We start from the raw sequence: 25,249 nt of genomic DNA on the forward strand, positions 1-25,249 counted from the left end.
TCTGGCCCAAATACCATCTCAACCATCAAATGTCAGTGGCCTTAGGAAAGCCACTCAGAGCACTACTCATGTGGGAGCACCGGCCCACCTTATATTATTGCAGTAATTCTTACAACACTGTGCTGAGCACTACAGCACTTAGTGCCATAAGGCAATCTGAAGTATTAAGAAATTTAGCAGACACACCTATGTTCTGGTTCCCCTTACAATTAATTTCAGTGAACCTTCAAGACAGGGTGCATTCTAAACCCAACTATAATTAAGATTAATTCACAAAGCAGCCTTTCCCATCTACTACCCCTCCAGGTGTTGTTTGACTACAACTCCCATAATACCTGCCAACCAGCCATGCAAGTAGGAATCGAAAACATCTGGAAAGTGCCAGGCTGGGGGAGACTGCCACAGTGTCCAAGTATTAAATAATCATTGGGCAGCTTTGTGTTGTTGTTGTTGCTGTTGTTTTAAAAAAGAATGCTAACAAAGTTTTAATTGTGCAATGCAGTTGTCTATCTCCAACAATTTGGTTATAACATGTTTCAGAAGCTCAAGGGATAGTACATTGTGGAAGGTTTAGCTGCTTCCATTCCAAGTGAGGTACACGCTAAGCTTTTAAAAACTCAACCATCACACTTTACCTCTGTAGCTTTCACAAATGCCGACATATTGCTCACTATATTTTGGTGAGTAATCATTGCTCCCTTGGGGTTTCCTAGAGGAAAAAAGGTGTTAATATATGTAATAGTAAATACATCCGGTTTCTAACTAAGCTGCTGAAAATGCTTGTACAGTATACATATGCAAGAGCTTAAGAATGACAGGTTGTACAATGAATACACATAATCCATTTTATTTCCTTAAATGTCCTACCAAATGTGAAGAGAAATCTAAGACATGGGCAAGGCTGGATAATTTCCCCTACCTCCAAAACCTTTGTCTTTCTCAGCAGCCTAGACCTCCAAAACCTTTGTCTTTCTCAGCAGCCTAGACATACAAGTCTCTGTGCCCCATCAAAAACTAGGGCTCATAGCAGTTTAGTAAAGAATCTGCTTTTATAGCATTAAAACAGTTTTCTATGTTAGACTGCAATCCAAGTATCTCAAAATTCTAATCTCACTTCCCCAACTGACGAATGTTGTCTCCCCATTACAATACTTCTAAGGTGTACCTGTAGTTCCACTGGTGAAACAGATTATGGCTAGATCTTCTGGTTTTGGAAGCTAAGAAGAAGAGTAAGAGATTAGACTAGCAGTCTGTCTTTAACAACTGATCACATACACAGTTTGAAAGGTTAAAAAAATGTAAACTAGAGTTTTATATTAGAATCTGCATGATACTTACTACAGCTTTGTGTTTGTGGACTCTTCCCAGTGCCTTTAAGGAAGACAGGAAGGAGAGAGAGAAAGAGATGGCAAGTTAGGAAGCTAATGATGGTTGGGATTTCCATAGCTCTTACTTTAAGCTCTCTCAGGAGCAGCAGCGAAAACTACTTTTCATTCATAGGTTTCTAACCAAGGCTCAACTATTTGGAAGGGAAAGCACAACTATTCACCTAGCACTTAAAACAATGACAGCTTTCCTCATTTATAGGCTATACACTTGGACAGGTTTTAAACTCAATTAAGTTTCGTAAAGCTGGCAAGGCTTATGCTCTGTACTCATCAAATGCCCGCAGGTTCTGACCTTTCCCCTCCCTCGGTGAACTAGAATTGGAGCACCTCCAGTGGGAGCACAGTAAATTATGTTTGATTGCGTGCAGTTGATTCAGGACAGATCTGAACTGGCACAACATACAACTAGTAGTAAATTCCCTCTTGGTATATGCATGAGGTAACTTAGAAACACTGCTTGTTGTGGTTTTCAAATTTGTCACTTAAAACTAAATAAATAAAGGAAAGCTCCTTCCCTGAATGAAGAAAGGCTCATGATGGTAATCAAGCATTTGGAAATCCACACCCTAAACTTCACCTCAGGACACAAGCCAGAAATTATTAAACTGGTTTAATATTAAGTTTAACAGTGCTGCCTTTGGCCTCTTTAGTTTTCTGAATGTTGCCATTGGGCTGGGGAGCAGAAACGAAAGAGATGCATGTGGTATGGCTATGATGAGTGAATTTCTACCAATAATGAAACAAATAAACCTGGTGATAGTCTGGAGGCAAGAGCTAGGACTCAGCTATACAGCTGCAAATAAAACGTTTTAAGTGTGTTTTAAGTGCAATACACAATGTGACACTAGATGGCGATCGTTATGGAATTCAGTGTATTTTAAAAAATGATTTTTAAAAAAGCATTTTCAGAACTGTTTTTCTATGTGTGTAGATTCCACCCTAGTCTGAACAGGTTCCCATGAAGAATAAACAAGCAGATTAAAAACAAAGCCATCTTTTCCCCAGGAAAACGCTTCAGTGATACTACTTTAGCAGTGTTGAACTCCAAATTATTTATTTAACAAAATCTATAGACAATTTAATAACAACAGCTACAATAACAACAATAACAAACACTAAGCCAGCTAAATATTTTATGCATAGAAAACTAGGTAAAGGTAAAGGTAAAGGTACCCCTGCCCGTACGGGCCAGTCTTGACAGACTCTGGGGTTGTGCGCCCATCTCACTTAAGAGGCCAGGGGCCAGCGCTGTCCGGAGACACTTCCGGGTCACGTGGCCAGCGTGACATCGCTGCTCTGGCGAGCCAGAGCCGCACACGGAAACGCCGTTTACCTTCCCGCTGGTAAGCGGTCCCTATTTATCTACTTGCACCCGGAGGTGCTTTCGAACTGCTAGGTTGGCAGGCGCTGGGACCGAGCAGCGGGAGCGCACCCCGCCGCAGGGATTCGAACCACCGACCTTTCGATCGGCAAGCCCTAGGCGCTGAGGCTTTAACCCACAGCGCCACCTGCGTCCCTCATAGAAAACTACAGATCAACAGAAATTGAAAACAAGTATACCTAATGCAAATATGTATTTGAAAAGGCATAAAGAAATAAAAGTTTTGAGAAGGCACTTAAAACAATACAGTAGACATCTTGCCTGATGTTACCAGGCAGGAAGTTTTGCAGCATGGGTACTGCCACAGTAAAAGGCGGACTTCCTCATAAATGTGAAATGAACATTATATGGCTTCTGCAAAAATGCAAGTTCCACGTATCAAAGTGATCAAGTGGGGACATATGGGGCAAGTTGACCCTTTGAATAATCTCATTCCAGGCTATTGAAGGTTTTATTTACTAACACCTTGAATTTGCACATATCTTTGAGCACGGGTGTAACATACTGACAAGCTTTCATTCTTGTCAGCAGCTGTGCTGCAACGTTCTGCATTAACTGAAGTTTCTGGATCAACTACAGCACATGGAGTTTGCTGCAGTAATCCAGTCTTGAAGTTACCAATGCCTAGTTTAACAGTAGCCAAGGTATCCCAGTCCAGAACAACTGTGGCCAAGGCCCCTAGTGACAAAGCTGGATTCAGAAGCATCCCAAGACTGTGTATCTGTTCCTTAAGAGGGAGTTCAACCCAGTCTTTGGACATGTTGTTGGCAAATTCAGGAATTCTTCTGCAAGTGCAAGCACTTTTTAAACACTTTGGTAACCAAAACATGTATAACTGTCTATTGGCAATAGGATTCTGAATAGGTAGGTTAAAGTTCAGGCAGAAATGGACATCCCTAAGCCTCAACACAAAATAATATTGCAGATGCTTCAGTAGAAAGCCAGTCACCCAAAGGAGGATTTTGCCCTTGTAAAACAAGAACTCAAGTACATTAAGGAAGTGGAATGTTGGGAGATTTAGGACACACAAAAGAAAGTACTTCACACAGCAAATAGTTAAACTCCAGTTTGCCTGCATAGGAGGCCATGACGTCCCAACCTGGATGGCTTTACATAAATTCATGGATAAGGTCATCAATGGTTGCTAACCATGATGGCTACGTTCTACCACTCCTGTCAGAGCCGTATACTTTTGAATACCAGTTCCTGGGCATCACAGGTGGGGCAAGTGCTGTTGTGCTCAAATTCTGCTTGCAGGATTCCCACGGGCATTTGTCTGGCTATTGTGAGAACAGAAAAGCTGGTCTATATGGGCCTTTGGGCTGATCCAGTGAGGTTCGTCTTGTGATAGTCTCAATTGACTTGCCTAATCCTAACTGGGAGCACATAGGCATCAGTGCTAGACACTCGGAAGCTGGATCTTTTTTCATGCCATGCAATTAAATGTTCAGGCTCCTCAAAAGTCAGACTTGAAAGCTTACATTACAGAAGCACAAAGTACATTTGGAGTATGGATTTGCACACAAGACCTCTGATCTTTTTTGCAGTGACACCTTATAAATCAGGACTACAGGTTCTCGTTAACATTTTCCAAGTGTGATTCCCCCCCCCCCGAATTGACACAACCTTTGAACCAGTTATATTAGGTTGTGTATCTTTAATCTTAGCAAATGTTTAGTGCCATGTTGTGAAATACTAATTTGTAAACTGGCCAGGAAATCCAAGCTTTTACACAACGCAAGTCCAACCTTTATTCTTTACCCTGTTGGTCAAAGATCAGCATTTTGTAACTTGCTAAACTTTGCTTCTTTCTTCCCTTGATTTTGATGTATCATCAAAACTTGTGGCTGTCCCATAAACTACTTTGCTCACCTCAAATTCTTTCATGCTGATTACATCCACTCCACATTTCTTTCCACAAGTGGCAAGATCACTCTCAAAGGGATCCATAATCACAATTGTCTTGAGGACAGATATTTCTCCTTTCTCGATGTTATCCAGCAGAAGCTTCGCCTTTTCAGGCTTATCACAAAAAACCAATGCTAAGTCAGCTAAAATTGGGAAGAAAGGGGGCAAAGTTATTAAAATTTGAATAATTATAATCAGCTTACCCTCACCCTGTCTAGTCTACTTCTGCACAAAAGACTGTGTCACCAAGGTTAGGAGTAAATTGCATATTGTACACTTAAGTTTGGCGCTTTCATTTTGCTGTAGGGATCTCATTGTATGTAGGCCATTCCAAGAACGCTCTTCAGGCTGCTCCTTCTCCAAAGCCATTATACCCCAAAACAGACTGTCGGAATCGATGGATTCACTTCCTATAGTCAGCAAGTCCCTGTGTCTACTCAGCCATTAAAGGCTACTTCATCTTACCTACTGCTATTCTGTTGCTGTAGCAGCTTTCAAAAACAATTCTGCAAAGAACTCTACAGCTGCAAAGTTAGTTGCATTCTGTGATGTTTAGGTTATGGTGGGTAGACTTTTTAATAGTGATTGTATTACAGACAAGTGTATTCATTTGTTGAGGAATGCAGAATATACCTTTATTGACAATGTAAGTAATAGCTTCATTTCCAAGGGTGTCGTAGAGGGGTACAGCCACCATAGAGTAAGAGTAGCATCCTTGTTCAATGATAACCCACTGCAAGAGAAGCAGAGTTAATGTAGTGCTTATTTGCCAAGCGCAGATGCTACAGCCAGCTGGCCTAGTTTAGGTATTTTCACACTAGCATTCAAACAGTGACTCAAGTATGCCAGTGTCAGCCTTGTTTGTTTGCAAAGCAAGCTGCTGCCATCAACTGAAGTATGCAGCAGTAAGGAGAAAAGTCAATGCTTTTGCAATTCCAGTTTCCTTTATGAATACTGTCATGGAAGCTAAGATGCCATTCACGCAGCTATTTCCAGCTTGTGATCGGTGCTGTTTAGCCAGCCCATGCATGCGAGTGTTTGGCACAGATTTGTTGTTATGATAAGTTACAAGCCAGCTTTTGCTGATGCAGTTTGTTGCATTCTGCATGTGCATAGTAACCAGTTCAGTCACAAGCTGAGAGTCTGAACAGACACCAAGATAAGGAAGAACTATTACCCCCTGACACACACAAACAGTCCTGGAACAGTCTGTTAATATATCATTGGAGTTGGACGTACATATTCGTGTTGAAATAGTTTGTAAGTCTGGAGTACTGAAAAAAAGAACATTACAGTGGAACCTTGGGTTGCGGACATGCCTCCATCACAGATTATGTCCGCAACCCAAGGTTCCACTGTAATGTTCTTTTTTTCAGTACTCCAGACTTACAAACTATTTCAACACGAATATGTACGTCCAACTCCAATGATATATTACAATGACATAATCTGTGATGGAGGCATGTCCGCAACCCACCACATTCGTAACCTGCAGCGCTGCATCTGCACACGCATGTGACGTGATTTAGCGCTTCTGTGCATGCGCGAGCGGTGAAACCCAGAAGTAACCCTTTCCGGTACTTCTGGGTTTCCCGTGGTCCGCAACCTGAAAACATGTAACCCGAAGCATTTGTAACCCGAGGTACCACTGTACTTCTACATCTTTTTTCTCAGGGTTACTTCACATTGCCCCTGTGGGAGGAACTGGACATAGTAAACATAGGTCTGCTGCTGAAAATGATATAAAGAGTTTCCCTCTCCTCTTCTTTGTAATACAGTACTGGAAAAGTGTGGTGAGATCACATCATACATTTGGCAGCTGCAAGGGCATGGAGTGGTTAAAGAAGGGCTATTGCTCCACAACAGTCGTATCTACTTCTATCTTGTATACAGGTGTTGCTATCAAACCCAGTTCCCTGCCACATGAATTTGTTCAATACAAGCATTTACAAGAACACATTACAATTTCTTATGAATGTAAAAAGCAATCACTTGTAGAAAGAGTATTGTAATGCAATGTGCATCAGGAAGTGCCATAGGAGGGCACTTCCATCATTATATGTTGCCGTGAACCTAAAGGATAAAGCTGATTTAAGCAAGTAATACTATAGTAAGCAAGCTAACGGATGGTTAAAGCTAAGCCATTAGCTAATGCTTTCTTAACCAAAGTCCCAGATATTTTCCACACCTATTTCTCTATAATGTGCTGTATTGTATTACTGGATCAATCAGTTCAATGGAACACCTTCCCTAAAGAGTAGCACATTAGATTAAGAGATAATGTTGGAAAAAACAAATGCCAACAAAAACAATGCAGGAAACAAACTCCCTGAACTAGTATTGAACTGGAAGAAACGTTCGGTATCTTAGCTACCACAGTTGTTATGACTCAGTTTTGTGGTCTCTTAGTATCAAGTCTTAGAGGCTTGCATTGTCTGCAGTTCACAATTCAAATTTCCATAAAGGGTGCATATGAAAGCACAGTCTCCCTCTGAAAAACATCTCAGTTATAAAGCTATGTACGTACAAAGGATTGCTGAAAGTTAGCTAATGAGCAATTAGTTCCACCCTGGTATGAGCTTGGTTGCATATTAGGGCTTGGTATGAATTCTTCTTACACATTGTGCAAGTTTATAGGTGCACTGCATTACAACACTCTTTGTACAAGTTTTTTGTTTTCTTTTACACACATCAGAAACGTCAATGCATTCTTAACAACAGAATTTGTAAGTGCATATCCAGGTGTGTAAGAGTTGATATTGCAATTTAGGGCTCGGCAATATCTGGTTTTCAACATCATGATATATCAGCAGCTAAATATCAGTATATGCTGATATATCACAGTGTCTGAAAAGTATCTTGTCTGCTTCTTCCTCCCCACCTTAGGGGAGGAAGAAGCAGTCGAGATATATCACCCAGCTCCATACTGCTCTGTTCCTGCAAGGAAGAGCAGTATGGGGGCTTGATCAGCTGAGGGGTGGGCAGCTTCCTTGCAAGGGGAGACCAAACCCTTGATTCTGGCTTCCAGGTGAAGTGGTTTCCTAGTGAGCAAGATGTGATTTTTACGGACGATGGCAACCTCCCAACCATTCACTCTGTACTGGTGTTGCACTGTGTACAGGGTTGGGTGAAATTAGGATCATGGAAGCTCATCTTCCCAGGGACGCAAAGCTATACAACTGGACTACCTTATTTCACAAGAGTTATCAGCCTAATGATGGTCTTTGATTACCTCAGGTCTGTTCTGTGAAAAGATTCCTATGAACTGATCAGGAGATGGTTTGAAGCCTCTGTTCAGAAGTGCTGAGCCAACACATTCTGCTCTTTCTGCAACCTGGGGGAAAACACACGTCTGTGTAAAGGTGCATCACTTACCAATTCTGTGAAAGCATGTAGGAGTTTACTGTTCAATTTTCCATTTTATCCTGCTCAGCCTCTTCAGTAACCTTAGCCACTTTACACATTTCGCACAGGTACTGGCCAATGCTTAAGGGAAGCTATATACCATTAATGAGTAGGATGGAAGCCTGTTTTTTAAAAGCCAGGTATCTGCTCTAAAAAATTATGCCTAGGCAGAGCTAAGAATAATTCCACAACTGCCCTGGCCATTAAATTCACAAACCACATAGAAGAATCAGATTTTAAATGAGCTGAGATATACTCAATTTGAATACGTAGGTGGGAATGCTGTTAAGTCTGTTTAGCTAAGAATACGAAATATTATAGGGATCACACACAGGATCAATATTTCCAACACGTAATATCTCTCTCGTGATATATATTAGCCAAGTTACAATGAAACATGATGGCTTAGATTCTAAGATAAGTTGACTTGAGAAAGTTAATTGAATAAAGTCCTCCCCCTCAAAAAACCCCAAACCAATCAGATGTCTGCTATTGCCCAAAGTTCCCACCCATTCTGGGTAATTTCCCCATTGTGCACTGGGTCTGGAGCCTCTGACCCCTCCAGACAGGCTTTTCAGGGATTGAAAGAGAAAGGAAGGGACAAGAAATATAAGGAAGTTCACAAAAGGAAAAACTGATTAGAATTCAAGTTTTGAAAGTTACTTGAAAGTGTCTGTTGAACTATAGATTAGGCAAGTGTGCAACACATAAAGCCTGGATACTAGTGAAACTTAACAAAAAAAATTGTATTAAATATAAACATAAAGAACATAGGCCACTTAAGTATGCACCCAGTAATTGTGGCTGTTGAACTTCCCTCATCCCAACATTTTTGAAAGGAAATAACTTGACTGCTGTAAGCATCAAAAGAACCAAACACCAACCTCATCAACATACACAAAGTTGTGTCCACTTACCTCCTTGTAAGAGATCCATTCATATGGTTGATTTGGTTTCCTTACACCCAAACAAGGGCCATTGTCTACAGTGATAAAAGTTTAAAAGGTTTAAGAATTTTAGCAATTAAAAAGGAAAAGAAAGAAATACAAGGGAGATTCTAGTTCACTCCACCACCAGATGGTTCAATCTAGTCCCCCCCCCAAAAAAAAAACACGATTCTAAAGTTAAAAATTCATGTGCAAGGCTTAATTACTCACAATGTCAATATTGAAACCATCATGATACACAGTTCTCACTTTAATCTTCAATCATCAGGTTCTGAAAGTTTAGCTGATTACTATTTGCTATTTCAGCAGACAATATTTTACTGCACTATGAAAGCAGTCAGCTACTTTTCTTTCAGGTGACTAGAGCACTGTTCCAGTTTGCTTTCCCAAAGTATGAATACTCACTTGAAACATGCATTCCTCTTTGGAAGACATCATAAACTGTCTTCACATCATCATAGTAGTATGACATTGTCTCATCACTATCAAGTAGTGATGATCTTCGGGCATGGTCTTCACCCTGTAGATAAAAGAAGGTTAAAATACACATTTCTTTCTCCAAAGCGTCCTGTGTGATACTTCTTTTTGATGTCAGACAGTAACAGCCAAGTGACTAGGTTGTTGCAACAGTTGATTGAATTAGGAAGCATGTCAACGAAAGAAGCAAAACTCTGGCTAAAAAGTGTGACAGATATAAATTCAGTTCCTATCTCATTTCATTCCTGCTACAATACTAGGGCATCCCATACAGTTAAATCTAAGTTCAGCTGTATTTGGTTGATACGGACACAAAAACAAAAATTAGTGCTGATAACGTAGTCTAGTTGCAGTTTGCAGAAAGGAAGTGCATTCTAGAATTAGTAATCCTATGCTTATAAATTTGTTTGAATAGAATAAAATGTTGAACTTAAAAAGGGGTTGCCTTCCTTTTTGCAGTCATGGGCACATCTGTAAACTATTGTGGGCAACACACACACACACCACAACCTATTCCATTGCTAAACAAAATGCTTCTTTCAAGCCTAACATCAAAGGGGATGGGGGACCCGGTGGGAACATGTGTGTTTGTGGACATCACATTGGCAACTCCTGCTCTACACACTATAAGGTCAATGAGTCACTGCAAAAGGTTGGTTTCTCATTTCCACTTAAACTAGACCAAAGTTGAGAAAAGTCTAACATTATGCTGCAATAACTGTATCATCTTTTGCAATTGCCTTGTTCCAAGGCAGTGGTAGCCAATGTAATGCACTCCAGATGATGCTGAACTACAATTCCTATCATCCCTGACTACTGGCCATGCTTGCTAGGGCTGATGGGAATTGTAGTTCAGCAACATCTAGAGGACCAAAAGTTTCTCACACCTGCTTTACAACCACTGACAAAAGCTGCCTCAGAAACCAGATTTCTCTTTAGTACATTATTAAAGTATAAGAATTGCACCTGCGCCCTAAACATTTGTACAGCGTGTATTTTAACCCCTTTCCACTGTAATACACACTGCTCACCTTGCAAAGAAGGTAATTGTCTGGAAGCACCTTTTTGGTGTGTTTACAAACAGCTCGCTCGGGAAAAGAATTTTTCATTGTAAAACTGGTTCAGCTGGTTTCAAACTAGTTCTCACACAGAGTTTCTTAGTCAAGAACAGACATCTATATAAAATACTACTTGTGTTTTACATGAAAGTTTCATTGAAAGAATTAGTCAGCTGATCAAGTTTTCAAAGTGACATTTTATGAACTAGAAGCTCCTCGTCATCACTATAGAATACTATACTCTTCAGTGAAGGCCTGCTTTGTAAGTGGACGTCTTGTGATCATGATCACTCACTATCCCAGCAACCAAAAAACCCCAAGATAAGAAATGCCTCAAATAAGAAATGCTTTATTTGCACCATTCCTATCTAACACATATGACTAATTGATGGCAAAGTGCTCTCTACTCAATGAGAAGCTTACAGGCTTTCTTCCTATGTTCTCATTTACCTTGCTGCTTAGGGCCATTTCACACATTATTGTGAGAAGTGAAGTTACAGGAAACCAGGCAGAGGGCCTTCTCGGCAGTGGCACCCTCCCTGTGTAACGCCCTCCTATCAGATGTCAAGGAGATAAATTACACAACTTTTAGAAGACATCTGAAGGCAGTCCTGTATCAGGAAGCTTTTAATGTCTGACATCATATTGTGATTTTATATGTATTGGAAGCTGCCCAGAGTGGCTGGGGCAACCCAGCCAGATGGGCGGGGTATAAATAATAAAACGACGATGAAGATGAAGCAATAGCAAACCTGAATTTGTCCCAAGGTGGTAGAAGTGGTTGTGGTTCCTTGAAAGAGCACTATCTGTATCATACACATGTGATGTATCCATAATTTTAGGGTGTAACTGTACACAGTACCATAAAAAAATGCCTCAGGCTTTTTATCTTAAAATATAAGCAGGATAATCAAAGTTAACCACATCCCATTGTTCTTTAGACAGAAGCTTGCATCCATACAAGCTAGCTGGAGAATAACTGCCCTACAGACTCTGGTTTATGGCACGAAGCAGTGCTGATAAAGAAAAACTCTCTAGCAAGTCAATACGTGGCATTTAAACTTCCTAAGTCCAGTACTTCATACAGAAATCCTCGCTGCCACCTTTTAAAGGTGTATCGGTAATATTTCCTGTAGGAGAAATGGGGGTGAGGTGAAGCTCAGAAAGGATGAGCTTTTATAAGACTGCCAAACGTAGTAACATAGGAAGCTGCCTTATACAGTGTACACAAGGCTATTTACTCAACATCCAGTGTGATCCCACTGCTGGGTTTGTGAAGCAGTGTACACACGTTAGCCACAATCCACATCTGTCCTGAAGTTCCTTGAGAGATACTGCGTTTTTATGTTGTTTTCCCCCAAACCAATTTCAATCCAATTAGCAAACGTATGAGGACAACCACTCCCCCTCTCCGCCCACAGGTGTGGGCAGGCAGCACTTGACTTGGAAACACATCCAACTGTACAGATGTGTACAATCATGTGCAGATGTGATTTTAAAGGCAATGGGAGGTGGGGGGGGTGGACCTTGCTGCGTTTTAATGCATACACAACGTTAAGTCAGACCCTTGGTCCATTAGTTCAGTAGCGGCTTGCCAGAACTTCAGACAAAGGATCTTATTTGGAGATGCCAGCGATCGAGCCTGAGACCTTCTACACTCAAAGGAGATGCTCTACCACTGAGTTATATACCCTTCCCCTAAAATTCATAGCAAGAGGAAAAATCTAAACTAATTCCCAACTCAGGCTCTTGAGAGACCACTGCAGCTCTCATTGTGCACATGGAATTTTGCATGCTGCTTTACAGCATAATATTCCAGCGCCTAGTTTACTGGCAGTGGAAGGAGGGAGGGGAACTACAGCAGGCATAGGTGGGCCAAGTTTGCCTATGCCTGAACTACAGCAATTGGCCTGCTGTCAGCCAGCGGCTTCACTGAAAGAGGTTGGGAGAAGAATGGCAGAAGTGCCGGTAGTTCTCAAGACTCTTTTGTTGCAGGCACACTTCTCTGGAGTGAAAGGATCCTTGGATGTATGCCTGAGGAAGCTATTGTGTTGTCAGCTGTGAGCAAGCTCTTGTTGATTTAGGGAGAGCACACAACCCGAGCCAGCAGTGCCCAGATTGCCAGCCACCCACTAACCATCAGAAACTTGGTATTTTGCAACAGCTATTTGCCAACTACCGGTTTATTAGGTTATGGAAAGAGTGTCAGCATTACCAGCCGCTCTTTTGAAAGAATGCCATGAGGTAGCTCTGTTAAAATCAGCACCCCAGTTGCAAAACCATGAAAAGGATGCTGGGAAAAGGAGGCCCAAAGGGACTTCAAACTAGGATTTATAGGAACATTAGAGTACAGAAGGGCAGGCTGTCTTAACAGCAGCAGTTGTGAAAAAGGGGAATTTTAGAAGATGTGGCTTTGTTCTCTTTCCTCCATTAGGCTATGTCATGGTTTAAAGTTAGAAAATTCTGTGTTGCATTTCAGACATTTCCCCAAAAAACCCCCACAGACACCAACTGGTTGCTATAACAAATATTGGTTTGCAGCTCGGAGGACCTTGAAATAAAGGTAGGTAGGTAGGAAGGAAGGAAGGAAGGAAGGATGTAATATCTATGGATATAAGCTAAAGCCTTTAACCCTGCTGCACACATGTCTTTCATATAGAGTAACATTCTGCAAGCAGATCCCTGTCTCTTCCAGCCCAATTGGGGAGAAGGCAATTGGTGGCCAGAAGTGGAAGCTTCTGCAGGAAGCACTGGCTGGTGCTTGAATTGTAAGCAGTGAGAAGGGGAGAAGCAGTTCAGGAGGTGGTTGAGGAGTATGGCTGCACTTTGGAGAGTATGAGGCAGTCCCTAAGGTCCATACGCTTCTCCAGACTTTGGAGCGGAGGATTGTCTCTGACCCTGGACCACTGAGGACGCTGCCTCTGAAGTTCAGTGCGGCATTAGATCCTCTGGAGCAGGGTTATGGTATGCACAACCGAAATTCACAAGCTCCTGGAGAAAATGGTGGAGCTATTTCTGTTTGACCATATGTGTGCACTAGCATAAAAAACAAATCAATTCATTTGCAGCTAAGTTCCAAGAATTTTCCAGAAAGAATTGGTAGTTACTCCACGCAAGCAAACACAAATATGCTTCTTGTTTGGCTAGTAGAGTCAAACATTTACATCTGATCACGGTGTAAGGTCAGTACAAGTTGGGCAAGTGAGTGATCCTGATGGGATATAAGGTAATCCTTCCGGCCTGTGATGACTGGTCACCCTGGGCCCATTAAGGAAATGTCACCTAGTAGGAGCAAGAGTTGCAAAAACCAAGAACAGCCAGATTTTTTCCTTTTGTTTTAAATAAACGTTGTCTGATAGAAGCTCATTATTTCACTTGATACTACTAGTGATGGCTTTAATGTGCATGCCTTAAATACTGGATTTCCATCAGATGTGAGCCTTTCTTTTTTAATGACACTAATAGGAAAAGAACAGAACCTGTTAAAATTCATAATTATTAGAAGTGCAAGACCTACATCCTCATTTATTCCTTGCCATCTACTGGAATACTTATTCAGATATACTTAACCTAAACTTGAAGGAATTATTGTTGAAGTCTATGAGGACTAGAACCAGAGGCAAGCACATACCCACACCTCAACTCTCAATTATTTGCCCTGTACTCAGAAATAGTGGTCTTCTCAAGAACAGTGACTTCCAGACCTATCAATTGATAAAGAAAATGAAGTCCTGATCAGAGTTTAATTTCAAGGTACAAAGTGTAACTCAAAATCCATAAACCAGATATACTTTTCCATACACATCAAATTGGTTTTGCAGCAAGTACAATGAAATAGCAACAGATAATAATGGATTTTCATTTGCAAGAATTATTCCCAAGCACTCTGGAAAATATAATGGGCAAGATCTGTTGACGTTTTGAAAAGGACCCTACTAATACCTTATCAGACCTAAGTTAGCAGTTCCTATTCAGCAAAAACACCCCAGTTTATCCAGGATAATAGTTTGCTAGACAAAGCGAAGTATGAGCCAGTTCAGCACAAGGTTTTTATTTATCCACACAATCAGTTTTAATGCCATGAGCCTGGAAAGTATTGCTCCAGTATACTGCGGCAAGAGATCAAGCTCATTTCAATTAGGCTGTTTCAGATTTATTTTATTAAAATACTTACAACATTACAAAACATTACAAAATTCCTCTTTGGCTGGTCAGGGTATGGTGTATAAAAGAATGAAAATATGCAATTCCTAAGAATATTGTAAAAATAAAGATCCACACTACACAGTGACCAATAATTAATGACCAATATCATTAACATGAAAATGAATGAGTGAACAAAAAAATTAATAGCATATGCAGAAAACAAAGTCATCAACACAAATGAAACTGCACATGGATCTAACTAGATGCATATACTGTACAACTAATGACAGGAGAGTATTTAAAGAAATTCAGTACAGCTAATCAAGTATAATTTTCAGGTGCCTTGTCTAATCACAGTGTTTTGCATCTCTGTGTTCAAAATGTTTTGTTACCTGTGGTCTGGTGATTGCCTGTATCACAGCATAACAATGCCGGACCTCACCCCCAAAACCTGTAGGGCTGGAAGAAATCCCCACAATCCCTGAACATGTACTTAAACAGAAAAGGGAATGCCAGAGGGACCCTGTAGATGGAAAATTTCTGTCTATATGGAAAGACGGCCTCCTAATTCACAAATAGCTATGCTTGGCACAAGATGTAGAAAATGCAAAGAAGTTTGCCAAGGGTCATGTCTGGGGCAACTAGGATAGTGAAAGCCTACCCAGGCCCCTTGCTCAAAGCTGCTTGTTAAAGCTGCTCGTAGAGGAAATTGCTACTGACCTTTATTTCACACTTGTATTGGACTGTATGGGATATTTTGACTGCAAGAATGAGCCTGGATTGGAACCAGGCCAGACAGCCAGGGAAGGAGAAAGCACAAAGAGAAACTATCCTCTAAAGCAGGGGTGGCCAAGTCCCAAAAGACTTGGTTAAAAACTGGCAGTGATCTACCCCCTTTTTGGGGGGTTCAGGTTGAGCTTTTTTTTAAAGAAGGAGAGCCCTGTTTTGGGGGTGCAGGGCAAAAGTGTTGAGCTTATTTTAAGGGAACAACACAGAAGAGGTACACTTTGTTTTGCATGTGGTTTTATTAGCAATTTACTATTAATTGTGTTATTATGCAAATGCACCTAAATAAAATGAATAATTCATGAACCTCAGTTACTGAAACTGATTTGGTGAGACCAGCTGAAAGTGAAGTTGTCTGATGCGACATAGTTGTTTTAATTGTATGGTTGTATTATCTGAATTGCTGATTTATGAATGGTTTTATTTCTGTTTTCATGTGCATGCTGTAAATTGCCCTGGGATCCTGGAAGATGGAGGGAGATTTAGAGATAAATTAAATAAACAGTGCACATTATCCCTGTTCAACTGGAAACTAACCATCTGTGGTTACTGTAGTTGGCCTAAGGAGGGCAACACAGTGCTACAGCAGCACTGTGAAATATCAGAGGGTACATTGACAACAGTACCAGTATAAGCCACCTGCCGAACTTTGCCAGCAGGGGTAGGGAGAAATAAGGATCTGGCACACCCAGCCAAAAAGGTTCCTCATCATTGCTTTAGAAAAGTATCTATTTCAAACCTACATGGCGGCAGAAAAGGTTCTGAGCTGTTTACATCTCAGAAATCAATGGATGCTTTGAACCAAGCCTACTCCAACATGTAGTTTTCTGCCTTGCATAGTTCCCTAGCCCTTGCTCCTGAGCACATGATGCAGTCATTCCCTTTGCACACTTCCTAGACCTTGCCATAATTGCCTGCTGCAATCAATATGAGAAAGCTATATAAAATGCTGCAACAGAACTATATGCTCTGGGGACAAAAGGAATGTGACTGGTATGAACTGTGGGTGGCACGTTGGCACATACAACCAGATTCAAAGCAATGCCTTAATCCAATAATTGCATCACAGAACAGCTTAAAAAACCCTTTTATGAAACATGCTATGCTAATCTTGCAAGTAAATATGCAAGGGATGAAATACGGCGATTCCTTACCTCCACCTCCACAGACTGCATTGCTAAATCACATGGTGGCTTCAGAGCTCTGGGTCTTGTGGCGTACCAGTAGGTTGTGAGAGCTGCAAAAGCACCGAATCCCATCAGCGTGTTTGTTGGGAGAGTGCGCACGTACTGCCTTACGTCACCAAGTTCTGGCATTCGCAGATGCCTAAACAATTCATGAGCTTGCATTGTGATCTCTTGTCCTTGTTTGTTTGTTTTTTAACGCAGCAATCTGTTGACAAAAAAGAAAAGTTGTGAACCCAACGTGTTATCAAAGAACCCCCTTCCCCCCCTAGAGAGGGAGATGCAGCTATTCTCATGCTCTACCATCATACAAAGCTGGAAACATCTGCATTCTTGCCACTTGCCCTCTTCCAGAAAGGCAAGAGATTTTGAACAGGCAAAGGCACTCCGTTTAACATTTCTGTTTCTTTGTTAAGGCAGCTGTTGGCAGGCACCACACTTTGTTAGACATAGTGCCCAAAGTTTGCAAAATACATTCTTGCTGTATTTTTGTGCTTTTGGAAAATGGAGAATCTGCTGGAAGAGCCAGGCCGTAAGACAAAAAAGCAACAGTAGTTCCTTTCCCTTCTCTTCCATGGCAGCTATTTTTTTAAAAAGAGCCTGTGTGCAATTGTTCCCCCCCCCCCGCCCCCTGTTTTCCTCCAGTGCTTTTAGAGTGTAAGCTAGCCTAAGTTGTGTATAAAAATTCTCTTAACTAAGCTTGTATTGTTATCCTAATGGTCCCTTTAAATCCCCAGCAAACACTGTAGAGTAGGAACAGCCCTTTCTTTCCCCTTTTCCTTTTCCAAAAGCCCTGCTGTGCCTGCTCAGCTGACGCTTCCCTCCACACCAAGGTCCCTCAGGACACGATTCACGTGACTACACTTAATAAGTTTCTGCCCACTAGGGCAAAGGTAACTAGCAGGCACAGTCCATACTTAGCTCTAAGAGAAGGAGGGACAATGGAAAGAGAGCACCAAGTCACCCCACTGAACACAGAGGGTGGCAGGCTAGGAAGCAAACAATGTTTGCCTCAGAAACTCACAACTGGTAGTGACATTCATTAATGCCCATCATCAGCTCATTCCTATCACCAGAGGAAGGCTGACAAAAAGGCTTTTCAAAGGGGGGCGGGAGAGAACGTGTCAGGGTGGAGAGTTTGTTTGCAGAAGCTGGTGGGGTTTTTGGAACAAGGCAGTCAAGATGAAGACAGTTTTACTATACCGGGAAGGAGATACAGTATTATGAATGTAGTTGTGGGAAAAGGCAACGCAAGCTCGTTTCGAGCCAGGCTCTTAAGACTAAGCTTGTGAATGCTGGATCCATTTGTCATTGCGTATCAATGCCTTTTCCGGCTGTGATAACCAAGGGCAGTTATAGAGTAGCATTGTCAGCTTACCTACTAATATACCCAGAAAAAAAATATCACTCAAATAGGACAGAGCTGCAATTGGGTTTGAAGCTAAAAAATATATGGGGGGGGGCGTAGTGGGGAGAGACAATGGAAAGCTTCCTTCATGCAACAATTTTATCCGGCAGTTTCTCCAGTGTAAGGGCAAAGCCTGATGATCAGCTCTGCAGCCCTAAGCATGCCAATGGGCAAGTGCCAGGGACGAAATGTCGATGTTCGTGAGCCATGCCCACTAGCTCATATAAGGATTTTTGTACCTTTTATTTATGGTCCGCCGTTTACAAAATTTAATATAGGGCACAATGACAATGGTTCTGAAAACAACAAAACAGTACGTAAAAGCATCAGTTAGGCCATGTCTTCTGAAGACTGGAAAAGATTCTAAAAGGTCTGGGAGGGTTTTGCTGGGTGTCAAAAATATGGCAATGCAGAGGGCCAAGCAAGCCTTGCAAGAGAGAGTTCTCAAAATGGAGTGCCGCAACGGAAAATGTTTGCCACCCACTTCACCTCCAACAAAGGGCACAGTGTATGGGGGCAGGCTGATACGGGAATGGCCTGCTCTTTGCACACAATAAAGAATTTCAGTGTGACCATAGCCAACTTGGTTGCACAACTACTTCATGCAGGTTGTCAAAGAGGCCCCTTTTAAAGGCTTACATTAACCCTGTCTTGCCACCTAATCTCTCTACTGCACTTGATAGGAGGAAGCAATCAGGTGTTTACATGCTGCCTTAACATTCAAAACCAAGGTCAAAAGGTAAGGGTTGCTCTAAATAGAATTGCTTCAAGGAATTATTGCTCTTTTGGTTTGCTTCTAGAGTACAGTGGTACCTTGGGTTATAGACGCTTCAGGTTACAGACTCAGCTAACCCAGAAATAGTACCTTGGGTTAAGAACTTTGCTTCAGGATGTGAACAGAAATCGTGCTCCAGGTAGCAGCAGGAGGCTCTATTAACTAAAGTAGTACCTCAGGTTAAGAACAGTTTCAGGTTAAGAACAGACCTCCGGAATGAATTCTTAACCCAAGGTACTACTGTACATGTTTTAAATATTTGGGGGTTGTTTGTTTGTTTGTGTGTGTTAGCACTAAGCCAGCCACACTGGGGTGTTTTGGTAAGTAAAGCAGAGTCCAAAACAATGCTGTTCTTTTTACCACTATTTTGTTGCTTTGTTATTCTTAAGCTGGGGTCAGCAACCTAAGGCCCATATGCCACAAGTGGCCCATGGCGGGTCATTTAACCGGCCCATGGGCCCCTGCTGCCCGCTCGGTCGGCTCCCGTGCGCCGCACTAAACCAGCGCAGAGCAGAGCGGGACCGCCTTCCACAACACTGGCCAGCTTCCCATTGGCTACAGGAAGCTCCTGCAGCCAATGGGAAGCTGTGCATGCCTCCTCCGCACTGGAAGGAGCACCGGAAATAGTGTTTGCACATTCGTGTGTGCGAGCGCACTCCGGCTCACTGCGTCATCTGCGGGACCATGAACCGGCCCAAGCCACAAAAACTTTGCCGACTCCTGTTCTTAAGCATGCAGAAAGCTATTTTCCTGTGCATTTGAGCAGCCCAAGCTTTTGCACATAAAAATACCATAGATATGTTTTATCAGCATACATTGGTGGTGAAGTAAGTGTTGATTTGATTAACAGGAGACATTCACTTTTCCTCTTGATTCATCTTTAAATAGTTGCTGAGTTTCCTATCTCAAATTTTAGCATGTATCTGACTTACAAGGCATGGATACCTCAGCAGTTATGTAGTCCAACAAAGCTTATTTGGCACATCACTTTGCACACTTTGACAGCTATTTGTATGCAGTAGACAAAAATATGCTACTGACAGTCTTTCAGCTGAGAGTGTGATAAATTGTACTGTGGGCATTTGATGCAGGCATCTAATCTTTCACTAGGGCAGTGGTTTTCAGACTGCCTTCAGTGAACACTTTCCACATCGGTTTATCTGCTGCCAGACCGCATGCAAATTGCAGAGGATTCTGCTGACTGTTCTAGGCTGCACATTCCAAGTGTTCAAGTGGTGGCTGACTAGACCTACTCAGCATAGCACAGCCTAGAACACACATAACACTCTTCTGCAGCTGTTCAGTACAGTGGTACCTCTGGTTGTGAACGGGATCCGTTCCAGAACCCCGTTCACAACCTGAAAAGAACGCAACCCGCATCTGCGCACGCGGGTCGTGATTTGCTGCTTCTGTGCATGCGTGTGATGTCATTTTGCACGTCTGTGTGAGCAGCGAAACCTGGAAGTAACCCTTTCCGGTACTTCTGGGTCGCCGCGGGACGCAACCTGAAAACGCACAACCTGAAGCAAACGTAATATGAGGTATGACTGTAGATCAGAAGAGCAATAGTGGTGCACAGTCTTTCAGAAAAGCTCATTTGCCACCAATGTTCTCCATAAGAAGGTGCTGGGAAACTTCTGATTAACCTGAGCTTCTCTGGAACAATTTATTGATCTGATGGGAGCAGGGTCCAAAGTGATGTGTACGACTTAAGGTCATCTGCTTGCTGTGCCTTTCAGACTCTGCCTCCACCTATCTCTCTGGAAACGATGCCTTTTGAGGAACGGCTAAGAGAGCTGGGCATGTTTAGCCTGGAGAAGAGGAGGTTAAGGGGTGATATGATAGCCATGTTCAAATATATAAAAGGATGTCACATAGAGGAGGGAGAAAGGTTGTTTTCTGCTGCTCCAGAGAAGCGGACACAGAGCAATGGCTCCAAACTACAAGAAAGAAGATTCCACCTAAACATTAGGAAGTACTTCCTGACAGTAAGAGCTGTTCGACAGTGGAATTTGCTGCCAAGGAGTGTGGTGGAGTCTCCTTCTTTGGAGGTCTTTAAGCAGAGGCTTGACAACCATATGTCAGGAGTGCTCTGATGGTGTTTCCTGCTTGGCAGGGGGTTGGACTCGATGGCCCTTGTGGTCTCTTCCAACTCTATGATTCTATGATTCTATTCCATGATTCTATGATTCTCTCCAGTCTATAATGCCTTTTCCCCTTAGTTCAAAGGCTGGCCTAGCAATAATAGTGTCAGCAAAATGAGCAGATTAATTTGAAGGCCAAGACGGTTTGCATAGTGCAGGAGTTAAGAAGCACAAGCTGTAAGGCAGGATGCTACCAGTTGAAGCCCCCCAGGCTCTTCTCTTCTCTAATAAATAAATATCAAGCCAGTATACTCGAAGTCTCATCGCTGTCCTCTGCAATATGGCAAGAAAACCAGTCTAGCTTGCATCATAGTTGGGAAGGTTTACAGAAACAAAATATGCTTTGATCGCTACATGAATGCCAAGTTATTCTTACACATACTGTAAAGACTTACCACAGTCAATTTACGCCCCCCCCCATTCACCAAGCTCTTTGATATTTTGGGTATGAGGTCTTTTTTCAAAGCCTTCAAATCAAGCCATCATATCCTTCGACTTGCACCCTTTTGTACATGTAACATGCCAAAAATCTACACCAACTTGTTTCCTGAATTGTGTCTACATTCCTCATTAAAAGTAAGCCCTAGTTCAACTGGTACTGCTGCTGATTTTGTTTTTGCCCCACCTTTCTGTATGTGGGAGTTGGTGTGCAAGAGAACACGTTTGCCAATTAGCCATTAAAATAACACTTAAGATCATATGATAAAGAGCAATGTGACATTTTAAAAAGAGATTAAATACAGTCAACTTATTTAGCGCCTGTAAAAGCAACACCAATAAGTTAGATGTACCTCATGCAGAGATAGGTCATCTAAGGCTACTAGACATGGCAAGAGAAAATTAAGATAAGCAACGAGGTGTTATATACTTCCCATATTTTGAGAAATATTCTCCTTAATACTTCCATTTGGAACTATAGCTCACTGAAATTAGCAATTCCTATTTCAGACTTAAGTTTAAGCGTATTATGAAATTATTGGGAAACCCTTTTACATCTAAATTTAGCTCCCATTGTGTCAAGTTTAGGAGCCAATAAGATTTAACAGCACTTCAGTCAGAAAACACAAAATCCAACTTGCCATGGATAAGCCAGTATCCAAAGAGCTTCTGTGATGTCTGTATTAACAGTGAACTCTAGATTAGACTGAAGCAGCGTGAGTCCATGCTGAATTGCACTCCCAGGTTTATAGTTTCTACTTGGGGATGATCTTCAGCTGCCTCATGTTGTAGAATTAACCAGTCAAAGGTACATAGTTTAGTATGTTGTATTAACATTATAATATACAGTACTTGATATATAGCAAACAGGATTATACTTCAGTTCTACACCCAAGAGCTAAGGAAGTAAAACATTTTTGCAGGCATATGTAACATTGAAGTCCATTGAGAATAAGGACAATATCCTAGATATTACATCCAGATAACACACACTTTATATGTGGGACAGGACTAGCATCTCGTGTATATGGTAGAATTCAACTCTCCCTTTAAATATAATATGGTCATTACTTAGAGAGTAAAGGGTGCTATCTGACCTAGTCAGTTATTACTAACTTAAATTCACTGATCTCAATAGGTCTCCTCCGAGTACAAATTAGTCAAATGCCACCCAAAATGTTTAGCTTTAGAAGAGAGTGCTCAGTGAGGGAGCTGTGCATGCAGGTTTCTGTCCTTGTCTTATAACATGCTCAGTTAATAAATGCTAAGCTTCAAGCCAGCCAAAAGCTCCTTGACACATGAATAAGGAAAATACTGAATCAGCCAAGATGTGGTCTTTCCAGCTGAACTCAGCTTTGTGGAAGTCAGCCAAGTTGGCTGAATGCAGCCATTCCTAGCTCCTCCTCCTCTACCAGCAAGTACAATAATCTATTTACAGAAGGCAGAATGTTCTCCTTTTGTCTGCCAATAGGCAGACATCGTTCGAGGGCAACTGTCAACTTCTTCATTATAGCGTTAGAACCCAGCAGCCAATAGCCTCTCTCCCTCCCACTCTGCTGTTTGATTGAGGGGAAAAATAATCGCATGAGTTGCTTAATCAGAGGCATTGCTCTGTTACTGGAGTCAGTTTTACCTACATGGGGCTACTAGAAGCTGTGCAAGTCCCCCATTTAAAGTTCCAATTTAGCCCATCTTATCTTTGGGGTGAAGAAATGCTTAATCAACATGAATCTACTGATTGAAATGGAAACTTTTGCTCATGTTTTGGTTCCCTTTGGAACACTTAATCTTTTTAAAAAACAAATGCAGGTGGTCATATTTGAGAAATCTGTTCTAAGCCACATTAAGACATTGGTATGTCTTAAGATAGGCATCAAGCTAGCTAAAACAATTCTCAGTGCAAATGAAATAGTTTTTCTATTACTTCTGCAGAATGTAAGTCAGGAAAAAAAACATCCCAATAGTCTGGCAGAAGTCCATTTATTGCTTAATAGCACAATAGGGAAACGGAAAATGAAACAGATCAGAAACATTATTTTGACAGTGATTAATGAATCAGCTGGTGGTACTCAATTTAAGTTAACTTTCAACAAAGAGCAGCAGCCAAGCATTCAGGTCCATGGTCTGGAAGGCTGGTAAAACAGCAGTTTCAAGTAGCCATTTATGGTTTGGTCTACACAGGCATGTTTTCAGTTGGTACCAAGGCATTTGGGTGGCAACAGTGAAGCTCGTATGTGTGGAAATTTAAGTGATATTTAAATAACATATATAGATGTTTCAGCATTCACAAGATGGAGCAAGAAAGTTAGGATTGACTGTGCTCAAGTTCTGCCTTGAGCAGGAAAAAAATCCACTGCCCTAAAATTCAATGAAGACTTAGCAATGGAGTTTATGAAACAATGCATTGCTAAACACTGAGCATCATCCTAGCTAGCAACCCATGCAGATAGTCTTAAAATAGTATCACTGGAATGCATTTGCAAGAAACAAAGTCTAGCTTTCTGAAGCAGAGATCATTCTCAAAAAAATACGAAAATTTCTGTATTCCATGTAACTTTTCTGACACTTTTCTTTGTTTGCCAGGAGAAAAGTGTGACAAGCACATCCTTGCGCTACGCAGAGGGTTTGTATTAATAAACTACAAATGCCCCAACCCTCAATGAGCTTCAAAAAGTCTGCTGTTCAACATTGATATGCTTGTTCTCAGAAGAGCCCCTGGTTGTCCCTGTGTGATTTCTTTCTTTCTAGTTTTGTTACCAAGTGCAACATCTAAAGAAACATCTATAACCAAGCAGAGATCTTAGCCACAAGGTTTCTTTTTTCTTGCCTGAAAGCAAGTATAATCTCCATTGCTGCTGAAACAAAGTTTGGAGAGCACTTTAAACGTTAGTTTGCGGATGAATACAGAAGTTAACTTGTTTTAGTTTCCAACAGATTCATAACCTAGATACAACCTAACTCATGTCTTCATAATTCCCAACAATTTAAAATGGCAGTAAGTCTTGTGTATCTTTACAGTGACTACAAGTGTTTCAGCAAACAGCACAATCAGACCCTGGCTGTGTGTTGCTTCAGAATTCCAGGTTACTGAGCTGCAAATTATGTTCTCTCAAGCCAGCATCTGGACAACACCTCATTAGACACAAGCAAACATGACTTCTAGAGAATTAATGTCATAACCTTGAGAAATAGGTACTTCAGAGTCAACATCATCGTAACAAAAAAGGCATTACTACCTGAACTACCTGCCGAAATGCTACTCTACTCATCTTAACATTCTGCACATTTTCTACAAAGAGATCAACTGGTGCCCTGTTACACAGCTAGGACCTTTTGCTCTGCATGTTAGCTTGCTAAATGTAGAAGGTTTATACCCTACCTACAGTCTTAAGCGGTATAGTTATGCAACAAACACATAGTTAAGGCCACAAGTCCTAACCCTCTTACCTGGGAGAAGCTTCATTGAATTCAACAGGTCTTAAATAGGGAATTCAATAGAGTGGGATTGCACTGTTATTTTCATGATACATTTTGTTTTAGCGTATTCCTACTTTTAAATGTTTTTTCTCAAGTAATCTATTTGTAACTTAGCTGTGGATAAATTTGAGCACCTATATTGCTTCCAAAAGTCTACAAGTATATAGTACTTGATGGGCAAATCTTGGTCTCCTCAGGCACATTTATATAGCACAACAATTTAACAGCTAGTATAATTTTGGTTTTCACCAAAATTTTGGTGGTCACTGGACCTGGCAGGGCATCTAGGAGGTCACTGATTTCCTCCCATCTTCCTTCCTTGCAAAT

At 41.5% G+C, this 25,249-nt stretch overlaps 1 protein-coding gene across 3 annotated transcripts in view; it reads right to left on the reverse strand.

The window, feature by feature from the left end:
- ACSL1 (acyl-CoA synthetase long chain family member 1) overlaps nt 1-25,249 on the reverse strand; it is a 43,887-nt gene that overhangs the window by 14,867 nt on the left and 3,771 nt on the right. For all 3 annotated transcript variants that reach the window (XM_079989915.1, XM_079989913.1, XM_079989914.1), the window contains exons 2-10: nt 16,651-16,888; nt 9,435-9,549; nt 9,000-9,064; nt 7,910-8,011; nt 5,311-5,410; nt 4,642-4,820; nt 1,339-1,371; nt 1,166-1,217; nt 636-709 (exon numbers count right to left, since the gene is read on the reverse strand). In XM_079989915.1, coding sequence (XP_079846041.1) covers nt 636-709; nt 1,166-1,217; nt 1,339-1,371; nt 4,642-4,820; nt 5,311-5,410; nt 7,910-8,011; nt 9,000-9,064; nt 9,435-9,549; nt 16,651-16,845 — 915 coding nt within the window. In that variant the 5' untranslated portion in view covers nt 16,846-16,888. The remainder of the gene's footprint in view (nt 1-635; nt 710-1,165; nt 1,218-1,338; nt 1,372-4,641; nt 4,821-5,310; nt 5,411-7,909; nt 8,012-8,999; nt 9,065-9,434; nt 9,550-16,650; nt 16,889-25,249) is intronic.

Source organism: Podarcis cretensis, assembly GCF_951804945.1.
Source record: "Podarcis cretensis genome assembly, chromosome: 9".
Lineage (NCBI taxonomy): Eukaryota > Metazoa > Chordata > Lepidosauria > Squamata > Lacertidae > Podarcis > Podarcis cretensis.